This window comes from Macrobrachium rosenbergii, chromosome 54 (assembly GCF_040412425.1).
Source record: "Macrobrachium rosenbergii isolate ZJJX-2024 chromosome 54, ASM4041242v1, whole genome shotgun sequence".
Taxonomy (NCBI): domain Eukaryota; kingdom Metazoa; phylum Arthropoda; class Malacostraca; order Decapoda; family Palaemonidae; genus Macrobrachium; species Macrobrachium rosenbergii.
The window spans coordinates 8,434,425-8,449,076 of record NC_089794.1 but is presented as its reverse complement, the minus strand read 5'-3'; the positions used below and the strand labels follow the sequence as shown (position 1 = coordinate 8,449,076).

Genomic DNA, 14,652 nt, shown 5'->3' with positions numbered 1-14,652 from the left:
TTGGCTTATGACCTCCCAATCTCACTGGTCCTCCATCGGGAAGGCGTGATAGGCAATCAGTGCCTTCCCTCCGAGGAATTTGGTAAGAACAAGGGAAAGTTCAGTGGGGGAGAGGGCGCAGTACTCTAGGACCCTTTCGGCCTGCTCGAGGCATACTTCGGGCTCTGCCTCAGTGCACTTTGGCATAAACAAATGGGCCTGGCTGAGGGTGCTCATCCCCGCAGCGGGAGCGGGGGGAGAGGCACTCCTTTGGGCCAACACTTGGAGTTCATGGCGCGCTGTCGTTCTCATTCCTCTCTTCCGGCCTTTCTCTCTCTCTCTCTCTCTCGTCTCTCTGTTTCTCTCTCTTGTCTTTCTATTTCTCTCTCTTGCCTCTCTTTTTCTCTCTCTTATCTCTCTTTTTCTCTCTCTTGTCTCTCTTTTTCTCTCTTGCCTCTCTATCTCCTCTCTTTTCTCCTGGGAGATTTGGAATTTGTGGACATCACAGAGGACGTGGAATTTGTGGACATCACGGAGGACATGGAATTTGTGGAAGTCACAGAGGACGTGGAATTTGTGGACATCACGGAGGACATGGAATTTGTGGATGTCACAGAGGACGTGGAATTTGTGGATGTCACAGAGGACGTGGAATTTGTGGACGTCACGGAGGACGTGGAATTTGTAGACGTCACAGAGGACGTGGAATTTGAGGACGTCACAGAGGACGTGGAATTTGAGGACGTCACAGAGGACGTGGAATTTGAGGACGTCATGGAGGATGTGGAATTTGAGGACATCACGGGGACGTGGAATTTGTGGACATCACGGAGGACGTGGAATTTGTGGACATCATGGAGGACATGGAATTTGAGGTCGTCACGGAGGATGTGGAATTTGTGGACGTCATGGAGGACGTGTTTGAGGACGTCACGGAGGACATGGAATTTGAGGACATCATGGAGGATATGGAATCTGTGGATGTCGCGGAGGATGTGGAATTTGTGGACATCACGGAGGACATGGAATTTGAGGACATCACGGAGGACATGGAATTTGAGGATGTCACGGACGATGTGTTTGAGGACGTCACAGAGGATGTGGAATTTAAGGATGGCACAGAGGACGTGGAATTTGTATTTCGTCTCTTAGGACTTGGAAATTGGATTCATCCCATAGGACTTGGAAATTCTGTTTCGTAGGACATGGAACTTGGATTTGTCCTGGAGGACTTAGAAATGGGATTCGTCCCATAGGACTTGGAAATTCCGTCTCGTAGGACATGGAAATTGGATTTGTCCCATAGGACTTGGAAGTTGGATTCGTCCCGTAGGACTTGTAAATAGGGTTCGTCCCATAGGACTTATTGGTCTCATAGGACGTGGAATTTGGATTAAAAAATTTGCTGAGAGTGGCGAGGGTATGGACAAAGTTACGGGGACAAACTACTTGGCAATAAACTATGATTTGGGTAGGCAAGCGGGAAGGGGAAGGGAGGGGGTGGGTGAAGGTTGTCTGACTCTAGGCTGATGCGGGTTATTTTTAGACACTAGTTGAATGAACCCTTTCGTTTATAAAACACTTTCTGGGCTTTCCTGACTGCAGGGAAATTCCCGTGATGGGTGGATAATGGTGAAATAACCTTGTAATTTTGCCTAGAAGCAGAGTTCAAATTTCGCTTTCCTAACACTTGAACTTAGTTTTAGCTAACCTGAGAGAGAGAGTATTTCAGCAATGCAAACTGATTTTGTCTTGTCCACGTGGGAGTTCACCTGTGCCTAAATAATTTGCAATTCCGAAATGCGAAGTGAAAAATTTTGCACAGATGAATTTTTTCACACTATTCCTCGAAAAGAAAATGGTTAGCACTCGCTTTTTCCTAAATACCTATCATGAAATGCATGCATTAACAAAATCTAACAAGGTGGTTCTCTTCTCTCAGTTGTTCCATGTGTCCCTATTTCCCTAATTTCCTAGGGTCAGTCACGTTTGTAAAAAATTTTCTAAGCTAAGATAAACACATTACTTAGGTGGAACTTCTTGGTCTGTATGCACAGCCCAAGAAGAGTCCACAGCAAATGGGTCCCTCTGCAAGAGAGATTTAAGGATTACGCACCAGTAAGGGAAAATATTAAACATACAGATTGATCGAGACTGCATTGAGAGTGCCAAGGTCTCTAAGAATGAATGAGCACTTAACACTGGAACACAAAACACTTGAAACAGCACCGGGTAAAATGGCACAATGGATACAGAGATAAAAGTCTTCATTTGTGACTGAAAAAGCCTTCACTTGTACCGGCGACGGGGTGGGGGGAAGCGGGTCTCTGGCGAAGAATGACGAAGGGTGATCGCACTCGTGGCACTATACACTAGTTCACATGGAACTTGATCCAAGTCAGGAGGGTTAGGTGGTGACATGTCTAGCTAACTGTCATGATCTTCCTGTCCTGGCTCCTTTTAAGGCACCTGCCAAGGGTAGATGCCCCGATGTCAGGCCCATATGGTGACCGTGCCCAAGGTGTGTCATCTTCCAGGTGTCTTGACTATCAGCTTGCATCTTCCCAGGTGTCCTGTGGAAAGACAATTCAGCGCAATCACTCTGCCTCAGAGAATGGTTGTTTTAAGCAGCTTAGTTCATTTAAGCTGCTTAAAGGAGTGGTACTCAACCTCTTACGCTTGCCCCTTTTGACCGTGCTATCCAAATGTCTGTCCCAGGCAAAGGGAAGGGACAGATCAGAAACCTGATAAGTTTTATGTTTTGGTATCTGGGTTAACTTCAGTCGGCTATGCAGCGACAATCCCACTCTCAACATTCTAAAGGGTCAGCTTTTAGCTAAATTTATATATTACATACTAACTATAATTATATATATATACATACATACATACATACATACATATGTATATATATATATATATATATATATATATATATATATATATATATATATATATATATATATATATATATATATATATATTTATATATATATAATATATATATATATATATATATATATATATATATATATATATATATATATATATATATATATATATATATATATATATATATATATATATATATATATATATATATATATATATATATATATATATATATATATATATATATATATATATATATATATATATATATATATATATATATATATATATATATATATATATATATATATATATATATACATAATATATATATATATATATATATATATATATATATATATATATATATATATATATATATATATATATATATATATATATATATACGTAGAATCTACTGGTCACTTTTATATAGACACATATATATATATTTTTTTATATGTTTCCTGGTGCAATGACTCCATTTATTACTTACTCTAAAATCGTTCCAAAATACCCAGGACATATAAAACACAAACAAAAAGAGTTAGAGGCTCTTTTGGATATGAAACACGTTGATACAAAAATTATATTCTTATAAAGCCTTAAGATCATAGGAAGTGCTGAAAATTGAAGAGACTGCAATGGCTGGTCGAATACAAACCAAGAAACGACGGCCATCACAGTCTCTTCAGGTTTCTAATGTGAATTTGGGATCTTACGGTGTTTGCTTAGGTGTTACTCAAGTGCATATTAAACCAAAAAGTCAGGGGATACAAAGTTATTGAGAAGTTTAAAAGGGCATTGTGACTAGCAACTCGTTTTGGGTACTGCCACATATTAAGGCTGAATTATATATATATATATATATGATATATATATATATATATATATATATATATATATATATATATATATATATATATATATATATATATATATATATATATATATATATATATATATATATATATATATATATATATATATATATGCCCATATATATATATATATATATATATATATATATATATATATATAAAATATATATATATATATATATATATATATATATATATATATATATATATATATATATATATATATATATATATATATATATATATATATATTATTATATATATATATCTATTATTATATATATATCTATTATTATATATATATATATATATATATATATATATATATATATATATATATATATATATATATATATATATATATATATATATATACATATAATATACCTGGCCTCACCAGGTTTGGTCCGTGGCAGATACACTGGCCCCCACAGGCCATACGAAGAAACTTCGGCACATTTTTTACTTGCACAAAATTGAAATAAATGACCCTTTTGATATATATAATTCATTACTATTTGTCTTAGATATGATATGACAAAGGACAAGAAAACTAATGCAAAATATACGCACAAGTATGGATTATTGGTAAGCGACAGCTGGTTGTTACTATTCTTCAAAAACCCACCAAAATAGGTAAATTGAGGTATCTAATCTTTATTTATAAAGTGAGAAAGTTATATAATTTGCGTTTCTTATGATATATATTTCATTACTATTTGTTTTATGTATGACCCAGCACACCCCCCCTCCTGGAAAAGTAAACAAACAACTCGCGTGAACAGCCGGGAGGAACTTTATGAATAAACGGAAATTTAAAAAATTACTTACAATTAAATATTTTATAAAAATGGGTAAAATTGAAATATCTCATTTTTATTTACATGAGAAATTTCAATAATTTTCGTTTCCAGTGATATATAGTTCAGTTCTGTGTGTCTTGGGTATGACACCACCTCCCCCTACCCCCCAACCCCCGCCTCCCGCCGCGAAAAGAAAATAAACACACTTCCGAGAGCAGCCTGGGAGAACTAAGCATAAAGAGGAATTTCATTAGTTACTTGAATTTTAAAATTTGCCAAAAATAAATGAATTGTGATATCTAATATTTCTTTCCGCACAGAAAAATTAAAATATTTTTTTCCAGTGATTAATAATTCATACTATATTTGTGAAGTACGACACAGTCCCCATCCCCCGAATTAGAGTAAATAAACTTATTAGTTGAGGAGCCAGGGAAACTTATGCATATTGTAAAATGTCATAAGTTAAGTTCAATTAAATATTTACAACAAAAATTATAAATGCTTATAATTGGTAATATTTTTTTAAAATGAAAATGCATGATAAATTCTGCCCACACTCATAAAACTTTTTCTCCAAAAATACATATTACACGTAAAAGCACAAGAGAACAATGAAAACATAACTAAATTACATAAAAATACCGGAAAATAATGCACTGTATAAAAACATGTATAAAAATAAATACATATACATATATGAAATGCAATCTGGTGTACTCACCAACAAATCTGGTCTTCATATCTTGCTGATGCCTCCTCCTCTATTTGGAAGACCTTGAAGTTCACATCGTATGACTGAGAGGAGGAGGAAGAGGAGGCATTCCTGATGCTCCTATTGGTCCTTCCCCCGGACCTCGGGGGAGGTTCCGAGGTGGTGGACGAGTGCCAGCAGTTTCGCCTCGAATGACCGTCACTGAAGTTTTGGGTTTTTATGCAGAGGTATAGAAGCACGAAGCAGGGGGATAATTGGTGTCCTTTCGAATGCACTTCACAGAGCAAACACGGCACCTCTTCCTCTGCTTCTTGAAGTCTGGCAGTGGCTCTGGCACGTACACAATGCTAGGAGAAAGATGAGATATGGGGTCAACGATCCTTGACTTCCGTTTTGGAGCCTTGTCTTCGATTACCGAAGACATATCAGCATCATCAGAAGTGCTAGTGGCAGGAAAGGCATCAGTTGATGTACTAAGGACATTTCACCAAAAGCAGCTACAGGGGTAGCATCATCGGGAGCAGTTGCAGAATACGCATGGGGAATGGCAAGATCAATAGCAGGCCACTCATCTGGACTGAATTCCATCAAACTGGTATATGGTAGTTCATGGAACCGTAAGAGGTTCAGTTTAGTTTGGTGTGTTGTAAACTGCCGATACAAAAGTTGCATTTTGCAACGTAATTTGCAGTAACATCAGCATTTTCTTTGACCACTTCCACCGTCTTCCGTAAACAATCATTTGGTCAAAGTGGTCCTCCTCTCATGTATTGTCCCTGCTTAGTGGCAAGAGGTCGTTGTACTGGGCAGTTGCTGAGTAACTCCACCCTTCTCCACCTTTTCCTAAACAAACATCTCCTCCTCCGTGTCCCTGCCTTGCAAGTTGGGTATTGCAGTAACCAACCTTGTGTCCATCCAGCACAAAATAAAAGTATTGCCTTTCCTTCGGAAGTAGCGGCGGGGGGGGGCGCTTTTTTGCCGAGTGCCTTGAATGCCTTTGGTGCCCCTCTCACAAGCCGTAAAGTGCCATTGGTGTGCACCCCGTGCTCGTACAGCTCTTCTTCTGTCAGCTTCACGGAAGTGTCATAATTATCCATGAACAAGTGGTAACCTTTATTCAGATATGGGCCAAACAATTGAAAAACCACATCACGCAGAGGACTATTTGCACTATGGTACACCATGAAATCAAGCACATAATCGGATTCTGCCTCACACAAAAAAATATTCCATATTTCACTCCAGGGTTATACACTCTGAAAGATAATCTGCCTTTCCACGGAAGCATACCTTCATCCAAAGACAGGTTTTTTTCCCTGGCAAATAAAGATGTTGACACAAGTTTTGGATATATTCAAGCACTGGTCGCACGTGAATAAGCCTATCAGTATTATCTGATGGTACTGCTTGCCGATTCATTGCATGAAAATAGCGTGATATTTGCACGAACTTTGTATATGACACCGCTAGTTGCCACTTTCCATGATAGTATTTATTATATTTAGACCAAAACCTCCCTTCTTGTAGCAAATTCAGCGCCCCCATAAAAATGCGCACTCCAAAAATGTGCAATGTCGGAAATATTGCAGCCTTGCCACTTCAGTGCGCTCTTTTGCTTGAGCACATCCCTGCAATAAATGGCATAATGATGGGGTGCTTACATCAAATAACGGAGTAATTCTCTCGTAAAAAATAGCTGGAGGAAACCTAAGGCACTCGTTGGCACTGGCATTTCCAGCCGCAAAACAGCTGTAAATTCATGCAATATAGGAGGGGTTCAGGATCCGTAGACTATCTTTCATCTTCATTATCAGCAACAGAAGGGAAGGAGTTGCCTGTGAGGGACCGGGCTGAGCAGTGGGGGAGGCAGGCATACCACTCCCTCTTCCTGCCCCTCCCCGTCTCGCCTGCGTCCACGCTGCTATCAGCACTCAGTTTCGGCCATAAATTCGTCACAGCTATCATCACTATCTGTGTCACTTCCATGCTCCATAGCCATCAATAGCCTATCTAACTATCTAGGAGTTAAATCATGTTTTTGGAACTCAGTAAGGTCCGATAAACAGAACTTGTTAAGAGGGATGAAGCCCTCACATGCCGGTTTCTCCAACTGCTTACTCTCTTCTGCAGGGCCCTTACCCTTAGACTTTCGAAAGAGCTCTAACACACTTTGGCATTTTTAAAACACTCTGTAACACCTTGTCAACAAAACCCGAAAAAATCGGCAGAACTGAGTTGAAACTAACGGCGTTATAGTCGTTTAAATAGGCATCACTGATAATCAATCCTCACTGGTCAGGTCACGCGGTCACACTGGCTTCTTGAAAAGGAAATTTCGGCGCATGCGTAGGTCACAAGCTCCACCCACCCCATGCCGTGAGGAGAAGCAGTATCTCGTGACGTCATGTTCAAACCTCGTTGTTATGGTGCGATTTTCCGATTTTTGACGAATTAAAAAATCTCTTTCTGACGCGCATGCGCGTTCATCGTTCACATCGAACTTGTGGGGCCTGGAAGCGCGTATTCGTAGTTCATGCACGAAAGAGGTAATACAGTATGATGTTTCTCAGTAAGGTGGGCGTCATCCTACTGTTGTCGTATGAAGGTCTCTATTAGACTGCTGTCATATCCGGTATTAGTTAGGATCTGCCTAATAATAACGGCGAAAAGAACGAAACACTAAATTGCGAGAACAAACGAAAATAAATTTCAGCAAAGAAAAGAGTAATAAGAACAATCACTCTGACTGGAAACGGGGGAACGAGGTTAATGGAGGAATTAGATACCGAAATCCCAAAATGAAAGAGTTTGTTCAGAACCAGTAACACAGATTGATCACCGGGGAATAAGTGGCAGTTGGAGGCTTATGAAGGCCCCGAGGAACAAACCAAGATAATGGCCAAGAGCCTAGAGTAGTAATAGTAATAATTATGAAGCACGAATCAATTGACCATTGTTGTTATAATTACTAGAAGTAGTAATGGCTGAATTATCATCACGGTAATTATCACCATAAGAAGCAGAAGTAGAAGTAAAAGAAATAATAGACGGAAGAGTAGAGGTGTGTTACGTTGCAAAGAAGTTTGAAGTATTTAGCAATCTTATCCAGGATTATCTGAGAGAGAGAGAGAGAGAGAGAGAGAGAGAGAGAGAGAGAGAGAGAGAGAGAGAGAGACTATTCCTAATTGGGGCAATTCGGGAATGAAAAGAACACAGCCGGTGGTTATTCAATTAGCCAGAGAAGGGGTCGGAAATGTTCCCTTAAAAGCTTTCTTATTTGAAGGAATTATGGAAAATTATCCTCCCTAATATGATAAAATTATCCTCCCGGCAATGATGAAATTATCCTTCCAGGAGCGATGAAAGGAATTAGAAGAAAAATATAGGGTTGTTGGGTATCACGTTGATAATTATCGCTCATGCAAAAAAAAAGTTCATCAAGGGAACCAACTTCTCATGTACCGAAAAGAGAATTTGGAAATTTCCAGCGTATAAATAAAGCCCTGACACCTGTTGACTTGGCTTTGCAAGCACAGCGCAAACAGTGAGAGAGAGAGAGAGAGAGAGAGAGAGAGAGAGAGAGAGAGAGAGAGAGAGAGAGAGAGAGAGAGAGAGAGAGAGAGAGAGAGAGAGAGAGAGAGAGAGAGAAATCTTTCAATATTTTTCATCAGATATGAAAGTGGAAATATCTTTAACTAGTCTAATATGAGGTCTTTGCACACACAAAACAGTAAGCACAGTAGTGACGAATTATATACCTTCATTGCTATCAACGCGGTTTAACGAAAAGGGATTCTGTGGCATTCCCCATTGATGTCTTTTTTTTGTCCACGTCGAGGGATAGTGCCATCAGTGCACCTCACATGGTGCGCCGTAGGCAGCACTAAATGCAGTTTGCAGTGTCCCTTCAGCTCCTAGTTGCATCAGTTTTTAGCCTCTCCTTTGCTTCATTCGCACTTCCTTTCCGCCTTTTTGCTGTCCAACTGCTCCAGTTCCCTCTTTTAATTTTCTTAATTATTATTATTATTATTATTATTATTATTATTATTATTATTATTATTATTATTATTATTATTTCAGAAGATGAAACCTGTTCACATGAACAAACACACAATGTCCACTGACTTGAAATTCAAGCTTCCAAAGATTGTTAGTGTCAACCCCCACTGCAGACCCCACACTGCAGCAGTAACTGATCGTGATACAGAACCAGTGATTTTTCATCACCCTGGGGGAGAAGCGAACCCGCGACACCTGAGTGGCAAGCCACGACACTAAACACTATACCAGCAGACCAGTGAATGGCTCAAAGAGCCCCAATGCTTGGTTTTATAGCCACACTTTCATGAATAAATTATTCAAACACTTTCCTGTGCTTTGTTTTCCATTTATCACCCATCTCCAGCCTCCTGTCTCATAGTTCTCTTTCAAGGAGCCCTGGGACTTCCAATCCCTCTGGAGTTCTTCATTGGAGGGGTGGGTAGGGCTCTCGGCTAGCACGCTGCTAGCGTGCGTCTCCGGCCGGGCAATGAAGAATTAGAGGAATTTATTTCTGGTGATAGAAATTCATTTCTCGTCATAATGTGGTTCTGATTCCACAATAAGCTGTAGGTCCCGTTGCTAGGTAACCAGTTGGTTCCTAGCCACGTAAAATAAATCTAATCCTTCGGGCCAGCCCTAGGAGAGCTGTCAATCAGCTCAGTGGTCTGGTTAAACTAAGATATACTTAACTTTATAATCCCTCTGGTGACACAGGTACCAGATGGCGCTATTACCTATTGTTCTCCAAAGTGCGAAGCGAGGGACTTGCCCACGTCTTCTCCCTCTCCTGTTCATCATTATTTCACCTTCTAATGGACCTTTCGTTATTTCCATCATTGTATAATTTTCACTCTGTCCTGACATCTGACGCGTGATATTCTCAAAGCTAAATTTTCAAAGGAACAAAGTCTTTGAGATATGGTTTCTTTCTCCAGCCTATTGACAATAAGTTTTCTGAATATTTTCATTGTAGAATTGTATACAGTAGACACTGTCTATGGCCCCACAAATCTTTGGAATACTGCAAAAGTGATATCACAAATATTTTGTTCATTACTATTGCAACAACAAACGATTCAAAGCGGTTAAACGTATTACTAGTGATGATCGAGACCAGGCAACAACGATTTTGAGTGCTGTAACAGCGGGTGGGACGTAACAACAAGTGAGAAATGCGCCGAAGTGTCTTCGGCGCAATCAAGTTTTCTGTACAGCGTATAATGCTGTATGAAACTCTCGATGTGCTGCAGTATGAAACTCTCAGCCACGACCTGGACAGGGCAGCGCTCAGTTGCTCCCCAGATGCGGTCAAGTAAAGATGCGTCGGCGTCTGGTACCTTTAGCGGTGCCAGACGCACTATCCATGACTAACCTTAACCTTAAATAAAATAAAAACTACTGAGGCTTGAGGGCTGCAATTTGGTATGTTTGATGATTGGAGGGGGGATGATCAACATGACAATTTACAGCCCTTTAGCCTTGGTAGTTTTTAAGATCTAAGGCCGGACAGAAAAAGTGCGGACGAACAGACAAACCCACCCAACAGTTATTTTTTTTTTTACAGAAAACTAAAAAGGAAGTCAAGGCCATTACCGGACGGCAGCCCAGCCCTATGCACAACGAATAAATGGAATTGTGCTTTCTTTCTCAGAATAACCCCATCAAGCTTCAAGTCTATTGAACATGTCAAAAACTTTGTAAGCTTAAATGGACATCATGATAAAAAATACTAATGCTATCAAATTTGCAATAAGGAATGACATCATTATAAGAGGTCAACCAGCTCACCATTTATGTCACAAAGAACTTCTCGATTTTACTTATTTCAAATCCCTGAAAGCTGCTTACCACTGATCAGCAAAAAAAAAAAAAAACGGGAAAGCGAATCAGCCAAAATAAGTTTTGAAGGATATTTGTAGCCTTATTAATAAAAAAATTATCATTGGTTTCAGGTGAATAGGATTGTAGCCATTTAATGCCATGACATTTTATATTAACAGAGAACCACTTGTCTGAGGTCGGGATATTGATTTATTAATATTTTGTTTTAATTTTATTCTATCTTTTTATTTAATGATAATGCATATACAAGCTCTCCCCTGACTTGATTTACTCCGAGAGCCTCGCTTACAAATTTTGTATTTTTCATTATTTGACCAACCGTAAAGTAGGATACACTTATGTAACAGTTTATTACAAAGATTTCCAATACTAGCTCTATCGCTTCGATGCACGAAGTGGGAACAATAAAAACAGGTAAAAAATGCACCGAAGCTTCTTCGCCGCAATCGAGTTTTCTGTGCAGCGTATAATGCTGTACGAAACTCTCAGCCACGGCCCGGTGGTGGCCTGTGTTGCTGGCACCTATAGCGGTGCCAGACGCACGATCATGGCTAACTCTATCCTTGAATAAAATTAAAACTACTGAGGCTAGAGGGCTGCAATTTGTTATGTTTGATGATTGGAGGGTGTATGAGCAACATACCAACTTGCAGCCCTCTAGCCTCAGTAGTTTTTAAGAACAGAGGGCGGACAGAAAAAGTGCGGACGGACAGACAAATATCCATCTCAATAGTTTTCTTTTACAGAATAAGATAAATTAAAATGTTTCTAAATACTAACGTATAAAACATTGTGCTAGAAATAATTTCGAAAGAAATATATCTTTGTTTTATTTTCATAGTCCTCAGTTCTTATTACAACGTAATTTACGTGATTAAATATATTCTTCATTTAGCGCATACTTACATACACTCTACTGTGATAAACTAAACTGAAAAATATTTTAATCTATGCACAAAAAAGTAAATCCTCGAGAGGAGTTCAGTGTTTCATTAGGAAACGCGCCTTCATTAAAAGCCATTCTGAAAGCGAAAGAGCACACGATGCTGCGCGTGTTTTTCGTCTGTTCTTATTTCCAGAAATTACCGCAGTTCCCGAAGCTCCATATGAAGGGATTTTTGGCCTAATGAAACATTAAACGCGTAAAGAATTACCCAAATTTTGGGCATCGTCTCTACGATAACATTGGTCTCGTTTCTCATAGAGAAAATGAAGTGGCACTGAAAACAACAAGAGATAAAGACAAGCAAAACCTCAACGAGAAGTTTGGGCACCCGTTCCTAATGTAAAAGTTTAACATATACTCATTTTTTGTTGGTTCCCTCTAACATCATTCTTCATTTTTTTTACGTTCGTATTTTAACACTGAATTTTACTAGTTTATCATCATTCACCTGTTCAAAATCATTCATACCATTAATTTATATATTTCACCTTCATTACGGCGCTAAATTTCATAAATCAGTCAATTAATCAATCTAAGGATTTCAGTCTCCATAGACGTTAGGTATGAGTATCGCTGTCTGTGAAATAGAGGGGCAAAAGATTTTCCTTATCTTATACGAACCTACGAAGATGTACACTCATGGCGAGCTTGATTTCACGCAAAGTTTAATGGTTATAGTCGGTGATGGGACGATACCAGAATTTTTAACGATTCCGATATGAGTCTCGATACTGCATTAAACTTCCGATTCTGATTCCCATACGAGTCCCGATTCCGAGACCTGCATTCTGTTACTAATCATTTCATCACATAACCATTGCAATAAAATTTCTTTCTTCTGTTCTTTGGAGATAATGATACTTTAGATATTAAGATCTATAGATTATACTGATACTTTAAAGTCGCCAAACAAAATTTTAACTTTTCATTATTAGCCGAAATCGAAAATTTATTTTCAGACATACGAATTCCAAAGAATCGTTTTTAGAATCGGAGTTGGATTAAAATTCTCCGACTCCGATTCCGATTCCGATACCTAGTTATAGAATCATCAAATTGTTATTTTAGCCTGTTAGGTAATGACCTTCCAACTGTAATGCATAACAGCAGATTCCTCCTAAATTGCTATAAATGTCGACCAGTTTACAACTAGCTAGATGCAGTCGTTTGGAACGAAATGACAGAAACAAAGTGTCTCTTATAAATGCTGCAACTAATCTACCTTGTACCTGGGTACATATACATACCTGCTAGAAAAAAAAAACAAAGATAGTAACCTCACTCCTATGTTTGTTGAGAGGAGGGAATGATTCACCTTTCTAGTGTCACATTCTCCAATATCAGAATGAGATATTTAGGCTGTTCTGGACCTAACGACCAGGGTTGGAAATAGGAAAAACAATTATGATGATGATAAGAGACAAACATATCACGCAAGGCTTAACCACTAACAAATAATTAAGCAAAAGAGAAATGACCTTTCCTACTTGATCTCCATGCTCTCTCTCCAAACATTGCTCAGAATGAAATAAAAAAAAAAATAGAATAAAACAACAAAAAGAAGATGAAGAGGAAGACCAGGATGTGAACGCCTACACCATAAATCTTTACTCTTACTGCGATGACTTTTCAAATGCGTTTACTGCCTTCAGCCGTGCCTAATTTCACCCTAAAGCGGGAATGCATTGGCGCCACTCTCTCTCTCTCTCTCTCTCTCTCTCTCTCTCTCTCTCTCTCTCTCTCTCTCTCTCTGTAACATGTCACGGGTAAGAAAACTGAAGATCTTAATTTCCTGTTCATGGAACTTCCTATATTAAAAATTTTTAGATAACATTTTAGTTTATCTCAAGATATTTCTTTCTACTGAATATTATTCCTTTGTATGCGTTCTATTCTCTCATATTTCTGAGTTTTTCGCCATTTTACCAATTTTCTTATCTCCATGGTTAGCCATTCATTAAAAATGTGCTACTTATAGTTTACAATTTATTCTTTTATTTTTTTAAATGCCACATTGAAAGGTGCACATGATATATTGTATTTGTAACCATTTCCTGCACACACACACATGTATTATGCCAAACATGCTTCTCTCTCTCTCTCTCTCTCTCTCTCTCTCTCTCTCTCTCTCTCTCTATATATCTCTCTATATAAAATGTATTATGCCAAACATATATATCTCTCTCTCTCTATATCTCTCTCTCTATATATCTCTTTGTGTCTCATATAAATCTATATCTATATATATATATATATATATATATATATATATATATATATATATATATATATATATATATATATATGTGTGTGTGTGTGTGTGTGTATATATATATATATATATAATGTTGTGTGTGTCATATAAATACATATATATATATATATATATATATATATATATATATATATATATATATATATATATATACATATATATATATATATATATATATATATATATATATATATATATATATATATATATATATATACATATATATATATATATATATATATATATATATATATATATATATATATATATATTTAGCT

General features: G+C 37.8%; 1 protein-coding gene across 1 annotated transcript; it reads left to right on the top strand.

Annotated features, from left to right (window-relative positions):
• The first annotated feature begins 833 nt into the window (after positions 1–833).
• On the top strand, positions 834–1,181 carry LOC136834562 (cerebellar degeneration-related antigen 1-like). Its single transcript, XM_067097141.1, has one exon. It carries the CDS (start codon positions 834–836, stop codon positions 1,179–1,181), a length of 348 nt encoding a protein of 115 aa, XP_066953242.1.
• Positions 1,182–14,652: the final 13,471 nt, after the last annotated feature.

Bases quoted from the DNA above. Each gene is read 5' to 3' on its own strand.
- LOC136834562 (XM_067097141.1), top strand. From the start codon at position 834: ATGGAGGACATGGAATTTGAGGTCGTCACGGAGGATGTGGAATTTGTG.